The 24901-nt window shown below is 35.0% G+C and overlaps 1 protein-coding gene across 1 annotated transcript in view; it reads left to right on the top strand.

The window, feature by feature from the left end:
* The window catches only part of RpL23A (ribosomal protein L23A), a 30413-nt gene extending 5897 nt beyond the window's left edge, over positions 1-24516 (top strand). The window contains exons 2-5 of the mRNA XM_090381866.1: positions 2412-2715; positions 9753-9929; positions 17002-17071; positions 24433-24516. Coding sequence (XP_090237992.1) covers positions 2412-2715; positions 9753-9929; positions 17002-17071; positions 24433-24447 — 566 coding nt within the window. The 3' untranslated portion in view covers positions 24448-24516. The remainder of the gene's footprint in view (positions 1-2411; positions 2716-9752; positions 9930-17001; positions 17072-24432) is intronic.
* Positions 24517-24901: the final 385 nt, after the last annotated feature.

Raw genomic sequence — 24901 nt, 5'->3', positions numbered from 1 at the left:
AACCTCTGATCTAAGGTTTTAAATTGATTGAGAAAATTAAATGTGGATGACATTCTAACTCTTGCTCAGACAACACACATAAGGAAACATTTTTAAATTGAAAAAAGGATAATTGTAGGACAGATGTGCAAAAATTTGCTTTCAGCTAGAGGGCAATTGATTGTTGGAACAAACTTCCATCCAGTGTTGTGGAAGTGTGTAGTTTGAATAAATTTAAGTAAAAGTTATGCAAATTACACTGGCCAACAACAATTTTTTTTTTTTTATACCTTTGGAGCAAAAGCAGATTCTGAAGGAAGTTGATCTGCTGACCCCAAAAAAAATACTAAAATTGTCTTTTAATGTCTCCACAGAAATTTTAGTAACTTAAGGAATGACTGATTTCAAATATACAATAATACACATGCTTCTTAAATATGAGTCATTCATTTTAAAATACTTTCATCAAACATATAACATACCATATATATTCTACTTCTTTAGAAATGTTTGCCACCTAAGAGTTTTTTTTTTTTTAGTTCATTTTGCTTTTCCTTTTTAAGAAACCAGCAATAATCTTCCACTGTTGCAATATCTCACTGAGATATTGTTGCAATATCTCAGTGATCTTAGTACCACTTTTCCGTTGTTTGTGTCCTGAAAGTGTTCCCCTTGCAGCTCCCAAATTTTGGGGGAGAAACACTGAGATGAAATGAAGAAAATGAATTGTCAATGATTGTCAACAACATTCAGTAAAGTTGATACTAGAGATTCATAATTATCTTTTTTTCTACTTCCAAAAAATCTGTGCACCACTGCTTTAAATGATCACCAAGCTTCTAGTTCAGTAATCTGTAGCTTTGTTTCAAATACTTCTTCTTTGAGGAGTTTCTTTATTTGAGGCTAAATGAAAATTTCTTTTTCAGTTTTGCATCTGTTAAACTGGGAAACACTTCCTTTAGGTGATAGAACTACTTCCGTCTTTAGAATTTTCATCAACCCAAGCTTTATATACAAAGGTGGAAGAATTTTTTTGTTTCAACCAGTGGAACATATTTTTTATATTGGTAAAAATTCCTCCCTCCTTTCCACTGCTACCCAGTGTAATGTTTTTCTCTCTTGTACAACTATCCCATGAACATAGAAAACAACAGTATTTTGTGAAATCTTGTAGACCAGTGAGTAATCCAGTTATAGATTACTAACCTGTCTACAGGGAGTTTTCACAATGCCTGATGTACCATTGAGTTGGGCATTTATGGGCCCCCATTTTAATTCCATCAAGAGCATCCACCCCATTCTTCAGACTCCTGTAAATACCCATCAGAATGCTTAGTTTGTGCCTAATATTCTCACACTGCACTGAACACACACAAAGATATCCCCTTTGGCTTTGTTATGTCCCATTCTAGATGGATCCACAAACATTGCATAAGCAGTATATTTTTGTAATGCTGTGATTCATAGGAGAACTGCTCCTTCAGTTCTTTCCCAAGCCAACAGCACTCCTATTTTGAGAACCTGTCTGAGGCATGATTTCTGTTAAATTCAATTTAATTTGAGAATACTGTGCTAAACTAATAGTTACCTAAATGCAATAATATGTATTACACTATCCAGTTTACATTATATGTATTATGCTCATAGAATTTTAAAATAGTTAGTCTTACGAGAAATAAATTTCTATGACAACCTACATGATTAGAACCTTTGAGCTGTGCACTACACTACTAGTTAGTGATCTGATATTTGTACCAAATCATCTATATAAAAGCTCTATAAATATTAACTTGTAAATTGTATCTTACAAATTGTAACTTACAAAGTCTGTAAAAAAAAAATTACAAGGTTGAAAGTTGTAACTTACAAAATCTCTAGTTAAATTTAAAAATAAGCTAATGAATGTGACCAGGGACTATTAAATTATTTATTGAACACAATTTAATATGTTAAATTAATGAACTATAAAGTAAATATTATGACAAATTTTTATTTCCTTTTATTATAGAACAAGAAGTGTGTTTAATATAACTTAGGATAGCTTTTTTAAATGTCCTATGATAAATTAAGAAAACCAACATTCGTGCAAAATTAAAATAATTACTTTATGCAAAACAAAATTATTCTTTTGGTCCAAATCACTCACAGTTCTTAAAATTGTTGGCGATCTACCAGTTGGTGACCTTACACATATATTTTTTTTGGATTTGTTTTTGTAATGCTTTGAAGATTAATTGAAAACTGAATGTTGATATGGATTGTAGTATTTACTGGTTGTGTTGCCAGACATGTGAAAGAGAAAAATGTATTTGTCTTTCACAAATACATTTTTCTGGCCTAATATGGAATTTATGGGGAGGGTAAACAAAAATAGAATGCAATACTTTTGTGATCATTTAAATATAAGCAATTTTTATTTATTTATCTTTCAGCTGCTAAAGGGGCAGCCAAAGCAGAGAAATTAGAAACAAAGCCATTGGAGAAAGTTGAAAAGAAGCCATCATTACCCAAGGCTGCTGCCAAGGTACCAGAAAAGGTGCTTAAAGGGAAGAAGGACTCTACCCCTGTGGCAAAAGCAAAGGCTAAAGCTTTAGCTGTAAAAAAAAAGATACTGAAGGGAGCTCATGGCACTAGAAGAAGGAAGATTAGAACTACTGTGCGCTTCAGGAGGCCACATACTCTTGAACTGCCAAGGAAACCAAAATATCCTCGCAAAAGTGTGCCACGCAGACCAAGGTAGAGAGTGAATACTTTTTGTTTTATGTAATCATGATTATATATAAATATATTTTTAAGTAGTATGTATACAGGGAGGGGGGGGCACTGCTAAGGCTACATTTTAATAATGGGTGAGCACGCTGAATTCTGGTGGGATCCTTCCACTTGTTCAGATTACGAATCTAAGGGGGCATGAATTCAAATTAAGAAAAGACAGATGTAGAATAGATGTGCGGAAATTTTCCTTTAGCCAGCGGGTGGTTAATTGCTGGAACAAACTTCCATCTGTCGTTGTGGAAGTTGATAGGTTGAATAAATTTAAGGAGGAACTGGACAGGCATTTGGAGGGAATGGTGTGTTTTTTTTTTTGGCTGATGCTGCATAAGCTCATACATTTGCTTTCTTGCATCACATGCCACTACTACATGCATTGTTAAGCAGCTGGATATATCTTGCCATGTGTATGTCATCTAAAAATTTTGTTATTTCATACATCTTTCCCTCCAATTTCAAACTTTTTTTATAAATATATGACTATACATTTATATTTTTATAAATGTATGGTCAAACTAATGGAATACACTTCATTCAGACAGACATCTGCAAAAAGAACTGAACTTTTAATGTTGTACTTTTTCCAGTATAACTTTCCTCATAGTGAAGTAATTTTTCTTAGTAATTTTAACTCTCAGTTGTATGACAGCAGGTAGAGATGTTGAGGCTTTTGCCTCAATACAGCAAAAATAACAGTTGAGATCAGTGTATTACTTTTACTCATATCATAAGATAAATTTGTATCCACATTACCCCTCACCTCCCAACTGGCAGTTCCCTGAACTGTTAAGGTATCCTCAATGATATAGGCAAAAATCTCCTGCATCATCTTTGCTCAAGTGTATCTCATTACTACAAAATCAGTTCCTTCTACCTACAGGTGTTGGGCCATGCTGATAAAATACAAATGAGGCTCTCTTGGGTTGGTATATATTCTTGTGTCTGGACAAAACCTCCCCAGGACAATCATGCCCTTGAACCCCCATAATTAAAGTGCAAAGTAGGACAAAACCCCCTTAGTTAAAGTAAAATATGACAGTTCCCCCCCATCTTTTCTGTTTTCAGACTTTACACCATTATAAAAATTTTAAAGAGGGGATCTTTTTTAGAAATAGAGGGGGAAAAAATTTAAGTAATTTTAATAATGAGATAATCCTGGAAGATATCTTTGTCTGTGTTGGTCTCCCCAGCAATGACCTGACGTTAATCAGAATTAACCTCAGGCCATTGCAGATCTATTCTTAATGTCACATTGCCAACATGTACAACAATATTACCTTTTGTGCTCATAAAAGATATCTGCTCTGTGAATTTTTGCCCCTGTAAGACATACAAGCGATTTTTTTTTTTTTTTTTGAACCCTGGGGTCCTATTCCACTTTTGTACAATATATTTTCCTGACAATAGAAAAGGTCAGGCAGATGTGACAGTTGATGAAAGAAGTAGCATCTGAAATACCACAGAATTGCAAAAATGTTTAAAGCATAGCATTTATTTAATTTTATTGGCTTGATATTTGTTAATGAGTTAGTGGAAGCCTTCTTACTTAAAAACACTATTTTTAATTGGTTCTCCCCATAAACTTCCGATAACATCTCTGCAATTTTGCATATATTTTTGTGACTGGGTTGAGAAACCCTCTCTTACTATCAAAGTCTGATTTATGAGGATGGGCATAACTGTTTTATAACTGTAGCATACATAAGTGTAGATGCATTGGGGGTCATAATACTTAATCAGTCTACTACTGAGTTGTGCAAGCATGTCATGAGATGCTGTGCCTTATGCAACTTTTCTGCAATTCTGTTTATTTTTTTCTTATGAAATATTGTCAATTTAATGCAGTTTTATTCTTTAACCAAGTATTATAAAATATATACAAGGATGTAACATCAAACTCAAGGATTTGCATGCCACACTTATAATGTTAATCAACCTTGGCTGCATATGGGCTACCTGTTTGAAATATTTTATTGTTCATCCACTCTGGTAAAGTGGGTAATTACAACCATGAGTTTCAGATCTGTGCCACGGAAGATTATGGAATCCATTGTTAAACAAGTTGTTAGTTTCAGAATCCTCTCAGTGGAATGAAGCTATGTCAATCACAGCATGGATTTGTTAAGGAAGAGATGATGCATGACCAGTCTGCTTAGCTGGTTATTACTGAAGTTTTCACAGGAGCTAGATGCAAAAAATAATATTGAATTTTACATTTCAATGTTGTTTTGCATGAATGATTTGTACAAATTAAATCAATGGCATTAGGGACACGTTACTGCCATGGATAGAGATAATTAAGCTGTTGGAGAGAGTGGTTATAAATGGCTGCCCTTTTTTGAAATAATGTTTCAATTTTAATTATTATTTTAAGTTTGATGTCTGAGTTTGCTAATAATACAAAGTGCAGTGATTAAGAACATTAGAAAGGTTTGCCACTTCAAGATCTAGATAAGTTAAGGGCCGAAAAATGACATTTGATATATAACATTGATAAACAATATGCGGTTGTGCCCATCGTATCCGCTGATTTAGTTACCCGCGGTTTGCCACAGGAAAAAAATGAAAAAAACTTAACACTTACTACTCGTGCTTCCCTTTATTTTTTATGATGTTGCGTATGGTTTGGTCACCAACATTATAATGGTGCTTTAGAGATTTAACGGATGCACCATTTTCAAACTTTTTGAATACTTTCAAGTTTTTGTTTAATTTGAAAGCACAACTCTTGCGTTTGTCCATCATTTTTGTGATTTCTAAACAAAAAAAAAATAGTTACTATAAAAAAAAAAAAAAAAAAAATTCCACTATCCCTGACATAAATGAAACAAAATTTGTTCTTTTGCAGTGCGATGGAACACAACAATCAATGTGATGCACTAAATCAAACTAAACATTTGGTCTCCCCTTTTTTTTTTCTTTTCTTTTGTAGGTGTAAAGATAGTGGGGGTTGCAAGATAATAGGTACACTAATCTCCCAATGACAGTTTATAACGCCGGTTCTCGTTTATTTATGACTTGCAAAATATCTGTTTATACCTATTGAAGTTACTACTTGAATTTTATGATTTCTGGTTGATTTTTTTTTTTTTTTTTTTTTTTTGAATTTGTAGTCTTGAAGTGTCCCGGTTAATCCAATCCCGATAAATCGAGAGTCTGCTGTACTTTATTATCACCGTATTTAATGTTGGTAATGACTTACTATCAATTAAACTTTATTATAATTTATCAATTAAACTTTATTATATGTATGTATGTACAAGAAAATCACGTTATATATGGGGTCAGCAGTGTTTGCTTATATCCGCAGTTTCAGCCAGCCACAGTAGGTCTTGGAACGTATCCCCCGCGGATACGGGGGTCTTACTCTACTGTATTTGGATAGCACCAAACTCAAGGTAGATGATAATGAAAAAAGACCCAAGGATAATTATAAAGTGTCATGAACTCTTAGCAGTGCATTCAGATTGCTAGAATAGCACACAGAAGTTAGCTAGTATACAGGAACATTACAAGCAGGAAAAAGACATTATTCCATTGTATAAAGTGTGTTAGACCACATGTTGAATACTGCATACAAGTTTGGAAACTTATAGGTAACTTTGCATCACTAGCAGATGGGTTACTAGTAATGCATAGCTACCATTAACCTTTAGATAAGTTATGCCCACATGATAGATGATGTGTATAACTTTAAAATCTGCTACTCTTTGGAATTTGCATACATTAGTGCCACCAACGATACAATTAATAGAGACCATGGTACATGCATGCACCTTGCATTTGAACCTCTGGTGTTACATGATGTCAGCAGATGCCCGTGCCATCCACCACCTCTATTTATTCCCTTTCCCTTCCTGCACTTCCCAGATCCTTATTTTGTCTGTTCTCCATTCATCTCTTCTCTTTTAATATTTAGAATGTTACTTTCTTCTCTTCCATGACTTGTTTGCATACACATTGAGCCATACATCATGCTTGTACATATATAAACCATTGCTAGTCACATATATACTAGTTTAGTTGACAGTCTGCAGCCAAAGAGTTCTGTACATTTGTGTTTTTGTTTTATTGTAGTGTACTTTTAATGCTTTTATATTGTATGCATTTCCAACCCAAAATATTTTATTCTGGGTTGGAAAACTGCTAGCTAAACAATAGCCACAGGTGGCTATTGTTTAGCTAGCAGTTTTCCAACATGCAGCAACCTGGAAAGCAATTTGTTGGGCATTTCGGACTGTGTTTACCATGGAATAAGTATGTACATGGGCTGTGTTAGGTTAACTAAGAGTAAGAACAGATACCTATATACTTGCATGTAGACCAATGCTACATGCAAGAGTAGTAAATAAAATTGATGAATTTGAAGTACTGTTCAAGACTTCAAATGCAGACACCGTTGGGATATCAGAGACATGGTGTCACTCAGATATTAAGGGATGCAGAATTTGAATATGGAGAGTACAATGTATACAGAAAGGACAGACATGATAGGAAGGGGGGGTTAATGCTCTTAGTTAAGAAGCATATTAAATCTAAGGCAGTGCATCCAGTTGACGTGGGTGACTAGTGTAATGTTAAGTCATTTTGGTGTGATATAAGCACTAGTAAAACAGAATTGTGAGTAGGAGTGTGTCATAGGCCTAATTACCATGATCAGTATACCAAACAGCTTTACAGAGAAATAGTGAGCCACTAAATCAGAATGTCTTACAATGGAGGATTTTAACTATCCAGACGTTGACTGGAATTTGTGAGTTGGTCACTCACACACTAAAAAGACTGGATGACTATTTTCTAGAGCAGCATGTTAGAGAGGCAACAACAAGAAGCAGTACTCTTGATCTGGTTATCAGCAGTGATCCTTCATGCATTAAGAATCTGCAGGTAAAATACCTGCTGGATAGTGATTAACTGTACTAATGTGGAATTTTATTAAAAACATAACTATTGTTATGTGTAAAGGGAAAGGCTTTTGGTTTTGTAAGAGTGACTAGAGTGATCTCAGAAATTTTTTAAATTCTATGAATTAGGACCAACTGATGATGTTACCAACAGCAAGTTCTAAATGGGAAGCATTCAGGGAAGTAATCACAGATGCTAATAGGCTTTTTATATCAACTAAGAAATACTCTTCAAGGTATAGGCCTGAATGGATGTCAGATGAAACTTGACAGAGAAGAAAAGTGCATGGGATGCACTAATTTATATCTACCATAGGCTTCTGTATCAGGTGATACAGAAGCCTATGGTAGACATAAATTAGTCTGTAATCAAGTCACAAGGTGAGTTAGGCAAGCCAAGGCAGATTATGAGATGTCTCTGACAAAGAATAGCAGCAGACTTCTATGCATTTTTATTAATAGTAGGAACGGATTTAATTGTACTAGGCCACTGATATAGCCGAGTTATCAGGAGCGAGAGTGCAGTAGCACAGGCTCTTTGAGTGGGCCGTTGCTAAATATGATTAACATTTGTATTGATTGATTTATTGTAAACTCCACTGACCTTGTGGTAGTGCCAGAGTATAAACAAGAACATAAATGGGTTAATTGTTGATAACCCTGCTCAGTTTGCTGACAAATGAATAGATATTATGGAGTATGCAAAAACAATATTCCAACTGTCAATGCACCACATATTCGGACATATGCGTTCTGTGGTGGACGACCCAAGAGATAGCCTCTTCTCACTGTTGATCATCATCATTGATGGTGAATGATGTTGTATCAACATGTTGGTTGACACTGGAGGACTGGTAATGAGTGTGCTGGTCGGATGAGTCCAAATACTTGGTGCAACAATGCTGATGGATTAGACCAATTGTAAATGTTGTCCACTATCCAGGTATGTGGTGGTGGGTGCTTAATATGAGGCATCGTTTCCTGGCAAGAACTAGGACCCCTGGTGTGTATGGACAATGTTTTACATGTGAGGTCTGTCAGCAGCTTGTAGGAGACCATGTGCTGTGTCATTGAGCTCACACTGTGCACAAATGGTTTGAGGAAGCCAGTGAAGATATCACCCATCTTGATTTGCCTGACCTTGATCCAGTTGAATACCTATATGATGCTTTGGAAGAAGTGAGGTGTATGGATATGCAACCATCTTTTCTGGCACTATCGAAAGCCAAGACATCCATAGGGATCTGCAGGCAGTATGGCTGCAGATCCTTATAGATGTCTTTTGACATCTAATGGCGTCAGCGTCTCTGTAAATAGTGGCTGTTATCGATGTGAATGAATGCTGATGTGCCATAAAACCACTAAACATACAAACCATGTGAATGAATGGTGGCCCATCACGGTATTAGGTAGGTGGTTATAATTCAGTGATCATTCAACTAGTGTAGTAGACTACCTGGCTGCACTCATACTGTAATACTGGGAAAATGGTAAAGAAAAATTCAAACCATACCGTGTAAAAATTGTCTATATTTAGGAAGGTGCAGAAAATAACAGATTTTTTGCTGTCAGCCAGCAATTAACGTACGTGTGTTATTGTTGAGTTACACCTCACAGCTGCAGTGCTGACACTGCAGGGTAAACTTCATTTGTTACTTCTCAGCCCACCTGCTTAATTTTTCTAGGTCTTGTGATAGTAGTAGTATGCCCTTATTACTCTCATTAACCACCCTGCCATTCCTTCTGGGTGGTTTAAGCAGAACTTAAAAATGCACACTGTTAATTGTTTGTGGGTTTGCATTATGTGATAGTAATGATGGTGTTAGTGTTCCTGATAAGTGCATCCAGAAAGGAGGTGACTTTCTGATTCCAGAGAATTGGCACATACTGTGATTCTGTATGATAAAATGGTAGTGAAACTTTTTTAAATTCTTAAAAAAAAAAAATCCTTATTTGATCAATTCTTGAATAATAGACTTTTGTGAAATTTTCCTGTTTATTAAAGGAGATATGCAAATTTTGATTGAAAAATATATTTTCAGTTGCACTTGTGCAGTGAAAAAGCAAATTTTCATATTAGATAATTTTTTGTTATAGGCTAGACCAGTATTCAATTATTAAACATCCTCTCACAACTGAGTCTGCTATGAAAAAAATAGAAGACAACAATACGCTTGTTTTCATTGTACATCTGAGAGCCAATAAACCACAGATCAAAAATGCAGTAAAGAAGCTGTATAACATTGATGTACAGAAGGTGAACACATTGATAAGGTAATGAATTTTATGTTTTGAAAATATATGTTAAACTTAATTTTTTATTTTGAAATACATGGATTTTCATGCTTGTTTGCCATGTTCACAAATGAGTTTACTTGATATCAGGTCAGAGTATGTAGCTATTCATACATATATAGTAAAACCTCATAAATCATGGTCCTGAGAACTTTACATTGGAGAAAAACCTGCTTCATTGAACTTTGATATTGCCATTGCAAATTTATGCAATCATGGCAATTTCACCTTATCCTCTAGCTATCATTCAGACTCATGCTATGATATGATTAGATAATTTGTTGATAACTAAACTGCATGATAGTGTGTAATTTTGAAAATCACTTGACAGCTTTGTTTTGTCTAGACTTCAATTGTGAGCCTACTCTTTTCTAAGTTGGTAAGTTTAGCTAGATGTATGCAAGATGTATGTTAGGGATCTTCTCCTTTATTTATGAAATGCATGTTTGTGAAACTCAGTTGACTTTCACTTACCATATCACCTGAAATAAAGCAATATTAAAAACAGAACAATGTAAGTGAGAGTAGCCTGCATGTTTGGTAAACACAGTTCAGTGCAATCAGTCACACCATTCATTTGAATTTAAGTATTAAATTTAAATAAGAAAACTATCTAATATTCAAATTGTTACTGACATAAGCTTCCCTAGCTTAACAAGTCTAAAACCTTTTTGGTTTTTATTAATTGATGCTTTCTGTCTATCTCAAAAGAATAAATTAAGATGTTTTAAGATAATTGGGAAAGGATGTTATGTGATTTCTATCCATAAGTAAAATTTATACTATATATGTTAATTATATACACACACACACACACACACACACACAGGGTGTCTCAAAAATATTGGTACAAACATTTAGGGGAGGTAAGTAACATCTAAAGTACTGTGAATCGCGTAGGAACCCATAACCGGAAACGTCACTGTAAGTCGCTACGCGGTGCTGTTCATCAGTTCACAAGAGGGAAAATTTCTGGTTTACTCATTCAAGCAGTAGTCGCCGCACGAAGAGCATGCATCGATATACGAACTGTGAGCTGGCAGACATGCACCTAGTGTATGGATTAGCAGAGGGGCCACACGGTGTGCACCCCCATGCGGCACAACATCTCTTCGCAATAAATGTGTGGGCAGGTATGGTCAGTGACTGCTTAGTCGGCCCATACCTGTTACCATCCCGCATGAACTCTGCTAAATATTGGATCTTTCTTGAACAAGTTCTACCAGGGTTACTTGACGATGTTCCAGCAAATGTGAGATGCAACATTTGGTTTCAACATGACGGGGCACCTGCCCATTATGGAAGGTGTGTTGTGTTTGTGACCATTTGAACAGGCGTTTTGGGAGTCGATGGATTGGCCGTGGTGGACCCGTTGCCTGGCCCCCACGCTCACCTGATTTATTGAGCCTTGATTTCTTTCTGTGGGGGCCCTCAAATCTATCGTGTATGAATCGCCTGTGGAGACGGAAATGGATCTAGTGGCAAGACTCGTCTGCGCTGCTGCTACTGTGAAAGAAACTGCAGGTGCGTTCGACCGTGTCCACCAATCCATGCTGCTTCGGTGTCACACATGCAATCGCGTCTTATGGTGGAACCTTCGAGCATCTGTAACATCATGAAATGCATCCATCTTGTACTCCATTGTTAATATTATGTCAAATAAATGTTTGCCACTAATTATTGTCTTGTGTCATTTCCTTGTGCCCGTGCTACTACTTTCCCGTGACGTTTCCGGTTATGGGTTCCTATGTGATTCACATTCCTTTAGATGTTATCTACCTCCTCTAAACGTTTGTACCAATATTTTTGAGACACCCTGTATATATATAAATATATATATATGTTAGAAGAAAGAGTAAGAAAAAGGAAATTATTTATGGACAGAGGCAATTGATAGTCAGAATGGACCTAATGACCATAGTAGTGTAATAAGTAAGTAAACAAAGTTGTAAAGATAAGAGAAATAAAGGTTGTGGAGATAAGAGAAGCAAGTAGAAAGAAAAGAGAGAAGCATGGGGAAAAAATAATACATATAAGGAAAATAAGTCAATATTATTTTAAACAAAATACAGTGGAATTTCTCTGTTACGAACTTCTAATTAATGAATTTCTCTATATTATGGATTGTTTCGCGAAACATTGCACCTTGAAACGAAATTACATATAAAATTAACCCCATATAACGAAGTGTTAGTCTCTCTATAACTAATTTTTAAAAAAAATTAGTAAAAGCATTTTTGAAGATTTTCAAGCATTTACTGCTAAACAGCTGCTCAAATATACTGCCGCCTTCGTTCCGAAATTGCGCATTAGCATCTGGAATTAAATAATCATCCTTTTAGTGAACACTTGTGGCCATTGACGCCCGTAGGAGGGTCTTTGTTTCATTTTTGTTAAGTTATTAAACCAAATGGGTTTTCTTAAAAGTGGTCGTAAACTTTACAATAAATAGGGTAGATTTGTAAATTGACATTGGCTCAGGGATAAACGAAATTCACTGCGGTAAACCTTTAGCATGCTGCGACGGCAATACATAGAATGCTACCATAGTCAGTTTTTAGTAACGCCTACTGAGTGACATTCACTTCTCACCTCAATTGTACCACGTGACCTTCATGTCAATCATTATATGATATGTCCGTTCTTGTCTAACTGGACTCCCAGTAGATGGTTTTCGCAATTTTTTTTATTTTTTTTTATTTCGTTCGTCATCAATCACATATGCTCTTGTATTTTTTTTTTTTTTTCTGAAAAGTAACGTACAGCATACGTTAATTATAAATTTTCTTTCGTGTATATATGAATGAAAGCAGAATAAAAGAAATTCACAAAGTCATATATTTCTTCAAAGGGAGTAATACTGTTGAATTGGCAAGCGAACGTCGTTGAGTAGGTGGTACCTGTACTAACAATTCACTATATGGCCAGCGCAGAAAAGTTTGCGGTGTATGTATTGGCAAGAGCTGCAGTCCAGTAATTTTTACAATTGTGAAAACAATGTCGAAGAGAAAGTGATAATAAAGCAAAGATTGTTATGATATTGACCAGGGTTTAAGAAAAAAGATGATGCAGAGAAATATGGCATATCTGCAAGCAGTTTTAATTGATTCTACGATTTTAAAAAAATCGAGAATCAATTTTAAATGCAATTGAAGGAGGAAGCAGACAAGAAGCGAATTAAGTTGTGTATATACGAAGATGTTGATAAAGCTGTTCTAAAATGGGTGCAAGTGATACGTGAATTAAGCAACAAGCTCTGAAATTTGCACAGTCCTTTGGACATACAGAATTTAATGCGAGCACTGGGTGGCTAGATAAATTTAAGAAGTGCCACAGAATTGTGGAAAGGGTTATTTGTGGAGAAAGTGTTAATGTAAGTGAAGAAGATTGCAACAGTTGGAGGAACAATACCGTAAAGAAGATTTTGGAAGAATATGAGCGTAAGGATGTTTTTAATGCTGACGAAATGGGTTTATTCTTTAAATGTTTACCGAATAGAACACTTGCTTTTAAGGATGATAAATGTTTTGGCGGAAAACAAAGCAAAGAAAGAATCACTGCTAGTTGGAGCAAATATGACAGGAAGTGAAAAATTAAGACTTTTAGTCATTGGAATATCAAAAAACCCAAGATGTTTTAGAGGCACAAAATCTTTGGAAGTTGACTACATCTTTTAATAAAAAAGCATGGATGAGAAGTGATATTTTTGAAGAATGGATATTAAAACTAGACAAGCGTATAACAAAAGAAAAAAGGAAAATCGTGTTGACAACTGTCTGGCACATCCTGCCAAACTTAAAAGTGCGAAGTTGTTTTTACCACCAAACGTAACGTCAAAACTCCAGCCAATGGACCAAGGCATTATTAAAAATTTTAAATTTCATTATCGAAAGAGATTAATAATGAAGATTGTCAATGCGTTATCAGAAAACAGAAACTTGGAGGTTACAATTAACCTTAGAGATTGCATCTCTGAACTGGCAAAAGTTTGGACAAACGATGTCACCGAATACACTATTCAAAATTGTTTTTCGAAAGTGGGATTTGCATTGAATACAGAAGTCGAACAACGACTGGATGAACTAGATGAACTGCCCCTTTCACAACTGAAAAACTTTTGGACATTATTAGAATCGTCCGGAAACATCAAAAATGAAATAACACTGGCTAGTTATGTTTATGTAGATCACAGCAGAACATCCAAATGAAGATGAAATACTGCTGAACAGTGTTAAACACGACCATGATCAAGAAGAAATTAACGATGACGCATCAGAACAACCTGTAGAAAATCCAACTTGCAAAGAAATGATTAACGGTTCATATGGGTTGGTTTTTTTAGGAGCATTAGCAACTAAGGCCATATTGCTGCGGGATATGCGGTGGTCATTCCCTGACCTTTCTGCATCCTCCGTATTTGGTGGTGACTGTCTCGAACCCCGGTCTAATCAAGAAGCGTGTGCTACGCACTGCTGCCCCTTCCCACCTGACTAAGGAGGTGCTGGTTCGTATGGGTCTACAGTTTTGTGAAAATATTCCTGATAATGTTTTTAATGCTCTGAACAAATGTGAGGTTTTCTTTGAGAATCAGACAATTTTTAATTGTACTGTGCAAACGAAAATTAGTTTTTTTTTTTTAATTTGTGATACTTACCGGCGAAAATTGTGTAAACGTAATTTAAATAAGTATGTTTTTGAAATAAAATACATTAAAAATAAATGTAGATTCGTTTTCATTTTTCTAATTAGATAATTTCTAATAAAAAAGATACTCTGTATAATGAAATTTCTCTAACGAATTTTTTCGCTGGATTTATCGAATTCGTTATAGGGAAGTTCGACTGTATATACTTAATTATATTGTCATATATCACACAATTCTGGTGTCGTTTTCAAGTGTCAACCACCAGAATTGCTCGACAAGTTGACAGTATAGTGTTCTTTGTTTCTAATATAAAGTACATGCCATTGCGATATATAATTACTTCAAAATGTACTATGGGGGGAGTATAATTTAAGCTTTAAGGGAGGATATATTGATAGCCAGCATGTAATTTAAGGTTGACACGGCAGAGGATCCGAAAATAATTATATGACCAATGAAACTAAAGCTAAAAAGAAATTGAACAAAAAAAAAAAATTAAAATAAATAAATAAAATGAACAAAGAAACTAAATTTACAACAGAGTCCATTGCTAAGAGTAGAGAAAGGCTAATGGCAGAGATGTATATAATCCTATTAATATTTAGCTTCCCAGAGGCGAAAAATAGGTATTAGGACAGCTGTAGGCACTCCTGCCCATATTGCACTAATAGCTGAGAGTGTGAAAAAATTATAGTTTTTAAGGAAAGTGAACAGGATTTGACTGAAGAATATAAAGTTGGAGCTCAGATTATCTAGCAGTGCGATTCTTGTCCGTGCTAGTAACGACCCTGGATGTATATTATGAGTAATAAGTATAAGGCAGTGTAAGCTAAATCGGACAGGAATTGTGCTCCTGGATAACCAGAGCTCCAACCTTATATTCTTCAGTCAAATCCTGTTCTCTTTCCTTAAGCTAATTTTTGCACACTCTGGGCTATTAGTGCAATACAAGGGCAGGTACCTATTTTTGCCTCTGGGCAGCTAAACGCAAGGTGGATGTTTATGGTAAGTAAAGGATGCACTGTGTTGTATGGGCTCAACGACAGGTCACTTATAGCTGACATTGCAATGCAATATGGGGTATGCAAGGACAATATTCCAAACGTCAATGCACCGCATACTCTGACATGCATTCCACGGAAGACGACCCACGAGACATCCTCTTCTCACTGCTGATCATCATTGATGGTGAATGCTCTTGTATCAACAACATGCTGGTTGGACTAGAAACGAGTGTGCTCGTTGGGTGAGTCCAAATACTTGGTGCAACGTGCTGACAGATGTTGCCATGCATGGTGTTCGCTATCCAGGCAGGTGATTGTGGTGGTTGCTTAATATGGGATATGAAAAGAACTAGAATCCCTGGTGTGTATGCAGGGCCGGCGGAAGCAGGCCTGCATTGCAGGCGGCGTTTCGAAGTGTTAGTATGAAGTTTAGTATGTTTGAGGGTACCTGCTGCCTGCCTTGCAATGCAGGGGTGCCCATTTCACCTTTGCAGGCAGGCAGGCGACATCCAGCTTAGTGCCCACCCTGTGTGTATGTACTTAACATTTCACTGGTGAAGTTTGCCAGCAGCTCTTAGGAGATCACGTGTGCCCTGCCATGTTGCATTTTTTTCCGGTCAGAAAAAAATGCAACGGGATCTTCCAAGACGATAATGCACTGTGTCATTGGACCTGAACTGTGCACAGGTGGTTTGAGGAATACAGTGAAGATGATTGTCTTCCAAATTCGTCTGACTTTAACCCATTTGACACCTATGGGATGGCCGACCGGGCTAGCCGAGTGGGTAAAGTACCTACCCGGCAACCCAAAGGTCGCGGGTTCGATTCCCGCCTCGGGCTTGGATCAAAGTACTGCAAAAACCTTGGGAGGTGCAATATGGCCACAGAAGCCGATGCGCCAATAACTACCAAATCAAAAAAAAAAAAAATCAAAAAAAAAAAACCTATGGGATGTTTTGGAACAGGAAATGAGGCTTATGGATGTGCAACAATCATCTGTTCTGACACTGGAAAGCCTTGAGGCAGCATGACTGCAGATCCCTACAGACATCATTAGACATCTGGAGTCAATTTAGATGAAAGTCTCTTCTTATCCATGCAAATGGTGACCCAACATGGTATTAAGTAGGTGGTCATAATTCAGTGATAAAGTCAGTGTATATTAACCTTTGTATCCGATGAACTAAAGTATAAGCTCATAAATTCTAAAAATAATTTGATTAAAATATTTTTTAATTAAAAAATTACTTATTTAAATTATATTTTCTTAAATATTAAATCATACCCCATATGATATGATTTAAGTAGTATTTTTTTCTCTCTTACTTCAAGATTTTCTAAAGTTTAATTCTTATTTTATTTAATAAGCATTCTACACCATAATAAAGATGTTTATTTATAGACCTGATGGGCAGAAAAAGGCCTACGTTAGATTAGCACCTGATTATGATGCCTTAGATGTTGCAAACAAGGTAAGATGTAAAAAATATTTTTTATTTGGATAATTTATTTTTTAAACTGCATAATACAGGTAACCCTTGTATAATGTGGAGGTTAGGTTCCAGAAATATCACGCATATGAGGTTCAGGTTTCATACAAAATGTAGGGTTATGTTCCGCAGTGTTTTTTTTTAATAATAAAAACATATTTTATTCATTCAAGAATTCATGTAACTAACTATTTAACAAATACATAGCATAAAATTATAAAAATTAGGAATTGTACATAAATTTCATTGCACATAATGCATAAATTTCAAAATTAAAGAAATGCATAATTTAATTGTCATCACTGTCTTCAGAAAAAAATATTTCGTAGATATTCTTTATTTAAGAGTGGCCGGATGTCGTTATCACTTGAAATCTCTTCGACATCATTTGTATAATTCTCACTGGGTACTTCAACTGGTTTTCTTATCAAAAAGTCGGTAATAAGACCATGCTTACCACTATGCTGCAATTTTTTATTAAGTTCATAATATGGAGCTAAACAACTGTCCAATTGTCTTTTGAATTTTTCTGAGTGCTTTGTTGAGGGATCATTATCTGTAAAATAACTTCCTAACTTTTGTGCGAAATTTAATCCTGCTAATTTCTTTAGACTAAACTCTTTAACGGACTCAGCACAATTAGAATCTTCAGTAGAACTTTCCTCACCATTTGTATTTGGTTTGCCGTCTTCTATTAATTGAACCAATTCCTCCTCATTTAAATCTGTTTCTTCATCAATTAATTCACGAATTTCATTTTCAACCATATCGGAAAATCCCTTGCCACCACAAATGTGTGCCAGGTTTGTTATACAACTTAGTTCAGCATCCACAGGAGGTAGGAAATTTTGATTAAGGACGACACCCAGCCATATTTTTTTCCAGCAACCTTTCAGTGTAGAGGGTTTTAACACCTTTACACAGAGAGAAATAATTTTTACACAATTAAATATTGAAAACTCTTTCCACACTTGAGGCAGTGTCATGTGTTGGATTAGGTTCCATTTTTTCCAAAATTAATTCGAATGTTTGACGAATATAATACGCTTTAAATGTTCTCTTGATCAAGAGGTTGAATAAGTGATGTATTAGGCGGGAAATAAATTATTTTAACATTTGGAAGGGTTACATTTTTTGAGTGCCCTGGGGCGTTATCTAAAATTAGTAAAATTTTAAAGTTGATATTCTTTTTCTTTGTGTATCTTTCTATATCAGGCACAAAACAGTTAAACCAATTTTCAAATATGCTAGCTGTAAGCCATGCCGTTTTGTTGTTGTTATTGTTATTTGGTTTTTAGGAGCATTAGCAACTAAGGCCATATTGCTCCGGGGATATGCAGTGGTCATTCCCTGACCTTTCCGCATCCTCCGTATTTGATGGTCATGGGCTCAAACCCCGGTCTAATCAAGAAGCATGTGCTATGCACTGCTGCTCCTGCCGGAGGTGCCATGCCTTTTTGTTGGCTCTCCAATAAACAGGGAGGGTGGACTTGTCGATCGCTTTCATAGCACGAGGATTTAAAGATCAGTTAATTAACATTGGTTTTGTCATGTAATCACCTGACACATTACTACAAAACAGTAGAGTAATTTTGTCTTTAGTAGAAACTTTGAATCCAGGAGCTGTTTTTTAATTTTTCGATATATAAATGTGTTTTGGCATTTTTTTTTTTTTCCAGTTTAACACAAATTCGTCTGCATTGAATACCTGGTCTGCACTATATCCACCTTCTTCAATGATTTTTAAAAGTTCTGGGAATTTTTGGGCAGCATCTACGTCTGTTGATTCTCCTTGGAGCTGAAGATTATGCAAAGAAAATCACTTTTTAAAATTTTCGAACCAGCCCTTACTGGCACAAGATTCATGCTGAGAGCTTTCTTCTGAAAAATCTTGTTCAAGTTCTTTTAAATATTGATAAATTTTGAGGGCTTTTTGTTTAATAAGGTTTCCACTCAAAGGCATTTTCTTGTGAGTGCAATCTTCAATCCAAACCATTAGAAATTTCTCCTTTTTTTTTTTTTTTTTCCATTCCATTAAAATATTGCGTACACAAGCAACGTGCTTTGCACTTATCGTTGACCCAGCAATAACACTCTCTGATTTTCTGCTCATTTTGTTTGATTGTACGACTTGTTGATTCATTTAAATTCAAAGTCCTTGTAACAACTCCTTGTTTTTCTCCATTTTTCAACCCATCCAAGATTTTAATTTTTTCTGCGAGAGAAATGAATTTTTTTTTCAATGTTGGTTTTTACCTTCTTTTGCAGCAGTTTTGGTGGCCATTACTATAAAAAATAAATTTATTTGCCAAGGGGTATTCCCCGAATAAATTCACTATTTATAACTACTTGCGCAACAATTAACTCTTTATAAGGTAAAAAATTGGCACTACACAAAAAAATATGTATGTACTTGGTTTCCCCTTATATAAATTTGGTTCTGGCAACTACACCCGTTATACGAGCAGACACAAATTTAACAAACATGGTTTGATTTTTAAGTTGCGTGGTAAAAGTGTGTGAAAAGAAGTGATACAACAATTTGTAGATTGCGTTATATTGAAACCACGTGCATGTCATACAAGGGTAGCCACAATTTATAAACCTCGTTATAAGAGGATTACCTGTATTTTGTATAAGTACATTTTTTATTACATCTGATTGTTTCTTTTTCATTTATTATAAAGTAATTTGTTCTTCCGTATTCTGTTCCATAAACATTAAAAACATTACATTTTGATTAAAAAAATGAAACCTTATCCCATAATATAATTTAAGAAATCCTTTTTTACTTTGCACACTGAAAATGAGAAGAGGAATAGACCTTTTTTTTTTTACTACATGAAATATGGAATTTTTAATTAAGGGTATAATATAGTCTAGTATATTCAGTATAACATAATGAAACATAAACCATATTGTGGAGTGCAGGAAAGAAGTGTAATCACTTGAGAATTAATTTCTAACCAGATTAGAAATTAATACATCTTGTTCTATGTTCTTTCTTTTTGTATTTAATGTTCTGATAAGTGCCAATATTTTTAGTGCTTTTAAGTTTTTCTTCATCCAGTTTTGATCATTAAATTTATTTTTGCAAACATCAAGATTGTAATGCTGTGTTCTTTTTTACTTGCCTTTTTAGAATTGATAGCAGATTCTCAAAATTGGTTCAAAAATGTATATAAATAAGCAATAATTTAGTGCTAGTTGATAATATTTAAAGAACTCTAGTTGTCTGGGGCACAATCTAACAGAGGAAATGTGCTATCAGATTTTGTAGGTGTTATTCAGAGGATGTGGAAGAAAATTAGACAAAAAACAATTAGTTCCAAAAATTGCTACTAGGAGAAATTTGGCATGGATGAGTAATTCGTTATGTGATGTGTGTAGTTGCATACTGAAAATGCAGAACACTCCATTAACAGCAGTATGGTAAATGTTGCCACTTTATTAGCATAAAATGAATGTACATTACCTCATGTTCCAAGTAGTGATGATATTTGCTTCACGTAGTCTAGCAGAACCTGAAAAACTGAATAAAGGCATAGTCATCTGCAGAATGTAACATAAGATATTTCTTGCATGCTGTGCTATCCTTCAGGGCTGCTAAGGCCAGGAATGTTACAACTATACACATTATCCTTCAGGTGGCATGGCCCCACAGCCACAAGTCTTGTAGAGTAAGGTTGACAGTTGAAGCAGCATTGTGGGAAACAAGTGGCTGATTGCTCTTTCACTGGTGTGTTGCTCTCACAGCAGTTCTTGTACATATTTCCTGATATCTGGAAGTGCTCAGCATAAAAACTGTTGGTTCTAGCCAAAAGAGCATCTCTGCACATCAGGAGATTGGTACAAGAATGTCCATGATATCATAGTAATTATCAGTGAAAGGGTAATCAGCCACTCATTTTCTACACTGTTGTTACCTTGATTGGCCCACCTCACTTCTTGAGACTTGGCTAAATGACAGTGTATTAGCATTAGTGGTGGCATATGATGCAAGAAAGCAAGCTTATACAGCTTTAGCAAAAAAAAAAAAAAAAACAAAAAACCTTCCCACTTCACCTATCCATTTGCTACAACAGTTTGTCTCCTCTTCCTTGAATCTATTTAAGCTATCAACTTCCACAATGGCAGATGGAAGTTTGTTCCAGCAATCAAACACTCACTGGCTAAAGACAAATTTCTGCACATCTATTCTGCAACTCTTTCCTCAATTTGAATTTATGCCCCCTAAGCATAATCTGAGCAAGAGGTTGAATCATATTAGCATTAATCCTTTTGCATTATTGCTTTCAATAAACTTCATTAAGAGTGAATTGCTGTTATAATGTGAGCTGTTGATCAGTTGATGTCATTTCAGAACAGTTGAGAGTGGTAAGTAGAAAGATGCCCAGTGCCTGAGTACTCCTCAAAAATGTTTCTTTGCAGCTTCAAAATTTTACCTTGGTTGTGGAATTAAATCCATTTATTTTTACTGAAAAGATTAACCAGTGGGAGCTGTACCATTACACCTGACTATATATAAAACAATACATAACAAAAAAAGATTCCAGGATAGAGCATCTATTCAAATGTGGAAGCTTTTATATCTTTTAACTTGGCAAAATATACATGAAACTGAGAAAAGAGCTTCTGAAGCAATTTCATGGTTAATCTTTTTCATAAATAGTGACTTAGATATTCTTTGTGTAGCATGGTGCAGAGGTAAACTGTTATTTGATTTTGATAAAGCATTCAAACTTACATTGGGTTAATTATATTTATTTACGATTTAGAAATATTGTACATAGTCAAACCTTTTGTGATGTTTTCTTATTTCTTCTGTAACAGCTGTCTTACAACATCACCATCACAAAGTGATTTCCCATGAGGATCCCTACACCTTGCTTTCCAGGCTTCTGACAATTCCGGTAGAAGCTGCATGCAAATGTTTTGCTTCTACTTATGGTATCCCCCCCCCCCAAAGTTTGACGTATCTAGCACTTGCTAAATAGCAGTAGCAAATATTTTTGCATATTTTCTATTAAATATCCCATCCCTGTAAAAACAGTAAGTACTGATGCTGAGATAAATTTTTCATTTTCAGCTTTGTACTATCTTTAAGTCAAACTAATGTAATGGGCTAACCTTACGACTATATGGTTATTTATATATATATATATATATATATAACCATATATAATACGAATATATGCAATGAAATGAAACTAATTGCTACCCTTATGACTCAGTAGATGTCTCACTTTCCCACAAGCATACTGGTCCAGTATGCTTGTGACTGCAGTGCACCAGGCCTCCAGTTGAGTTGTATACTTTTCAAGAGGTTAGTTGTGTTTGTTCCAAACAATGCTTGCATCAGTAAAATTAATTGTTATTGTAAATGCAGTATGTAGCTTAATGAAATATTATGTAAATTAATATGGCTTAACAAAAAAGTATTCTATGTGTGCTCTAGAAAGTCTTGATAAAGATGTGTGGGGAAGATGGCTAAAAGAGTGCAAAAAAAATCAAAATCTAGAAGGATTTTGGGCTTGGTGTTTGTTCCACAATGATTAAGTTCTTGTTCCATTTTAAAGACACCAAAATTGGGGTTAGTGGAGACAGTGCATTATGGCTGCCATTTACACAGGAAAGAACATAGAATTCCAGGCAGTGAACCCATGAAAGCAACATCAAGGACTTGGCCTTACATGAAAGGTTGAGATGTTAGAGAAAATGTTCATGGTATGCGTGTATTGAATATTAGCAGAGAGGGAGATTATCCACTGATCAGCCTCCTGCTCAAAAATTTTAAAGTGATATCAACAGAGAAATTGATTGGAGAACTTAAAATGAGGCTTATTGCCTTCAGAAATGTAAGTTGCAGTATACAAAAAAAAAAAAACAGTTGCCTGAAACAATGCAAATGGAACTCAAATTGTTGCTTTGTTGTTATTTGGTTTTTAGGAGCATTAGCAACTAAGGCCATATTGCTCCGGGGATATGCGGTGTGGTCAATCCCTGACCTTTCCGCATCCTCCATATTTGGTGGTCACGGGCTCGAACCTGGTCTAATCAAGAAGCATGTGCTACGCACTGCTGCTCCTGGGTACGGAGGCACACTTGCTTTTTTGTTGCTAAATCAAATTGTCTTATTAATATGAACTGTTCATCTTTACCAGTTTACTACTACTCACAAAAATGAGCATGGATGAAATTTGTATTACTCAAAAGGATAGCTTTTTTCATGGATTTCTGCCTCTTTTTAAAAAAAAGTAGTTTGGTTTTACACTAGTTATAGTGTAATGAAATGGAAAAAATGAAACAGCACAATTATCACATGCAAGAAATCAATTGAATTTTGATGTGATATCATTATTTTTTTTGTATTGACTGAACTAATTCATTACTCATCTATTCTGAAATGTCTACCAAAGTATTCTTTGTAATGAGAATTGTGAAAATTCTAGTGAAGAGGATCTTTTAAACTTGCTTTATGGATGTATTTTGGTTCCTTGAACTTCAAACTAATAATGTTTTATTGTAATCTAATATATGCATTAATTATTTAAACCAATAAAATCAAGTGACCTGTGGCTCTAGGTTTGTTGGAGAGAAATTTTGACCACTACAAAGGATCAGAAGGGTTCACAAGAAAATGTTTTAAAGACAACTTTACCTTGTGAAAGTGGAAAGCTTCCTGTTTCAGGTGATCCATTGAAAGCTAAAGGGCTCTCAGACTATGTGGCAGAGAACCCAAACCCCTGGTTGGATGCTAATGTTTGGGTAAAACTGTTCTTATGAGAGTGATAATTTTCGTTATCTTTTATCCTTAAAATTTGCTGATAAAAGGAAAGGTCAATACTGAAATGATAGTGTTGTAAAGAAATAGAGGAGCTATTACATTAAAAGCTTCTTGAGAAAAGTGATAGCAAGACTGGAGTGTAGAATTAATTATATTCTCCTGTATGTATTTATACTTTTATGTCATTCTTCCTTTGAGAAAACTTGTTTCAAGTAGCAGTACTTTTAAGAATGTAGTCTGGTATATGTTTAAAATATTTTTATGAATATAGATCTTGCGCAACTCTTAAGAAATTGTTTTATATGGCTATAAACATTCTTTTGTTACTCATCTGAAAATGATTTCTGTGAAACAAAGTGCATGTGATGAAAAATTAATCCTGAGTGTTTTCATTGATGTAAACTAATCTAAGGAACCGCTGATGCACTTTATTTAACACTTCACTGTAATAAAATATGGTAAAATGATTTTGGAAGAATGACAGTATTTGTGAAATATTTTAATTGTTGACCAGTTATTTGGAATGAGTAATTTTTTTTTATTTTTTTTCTTTCAGATTGGGATCATATAGAGAAGAGGAATTTAGGAAAATCAGGCTGTATATTTAAAAACTTGATAATAAACAAACAACCATTGTGTACTTGGTCATGTTTTATTTATTTCCCACAACACTTAAAGGGAAAGAATTTGTACATTTTGTTAACTATATTTATTCACACTTAGGAATTATATTACAATTTATATGATTTATTCAATTTCTTGTGCATGATCTTCAGGTGATATTTAATTCTGATTTAAGATACCACATTGTTAATAGGTATCTTAAAATGGTTTCCTGCAATTATCAAGAAACTTTTTTTTTCTTAGGTGATAGCAGCAATGATCCCAGCAAGCATTGTGACAGAACAGCATTAAAATGGCAGTAGTGATGCAGTATGCATGTTGCACTTATGGGATACCAGACCTTCAGTGACTGTAAAGAGATGCTTTTTTTCTGGAATTGCAGAAAGATCCATCTGCAGAAC

Source organism: Mastigoproctus giganteus, chromosome 9 (assembly GCF_048544385.1).
Source record: "Mastigoproctus giganteus isolate SK-2022 chromosome 9, ASM4854438v1, whole genome shotgun sequence".
NCBI lineage: Eukaryota > Metazoa > Arthropoda > Arachnida > Uropygi > Thelyphonidae > Mastigoproctus > Mastigoproctus giganteus.
Note: the sequence above shows the minus strand (reverse complement) of the source record. Positions and strands in the feature narration are given on the sequence as shown.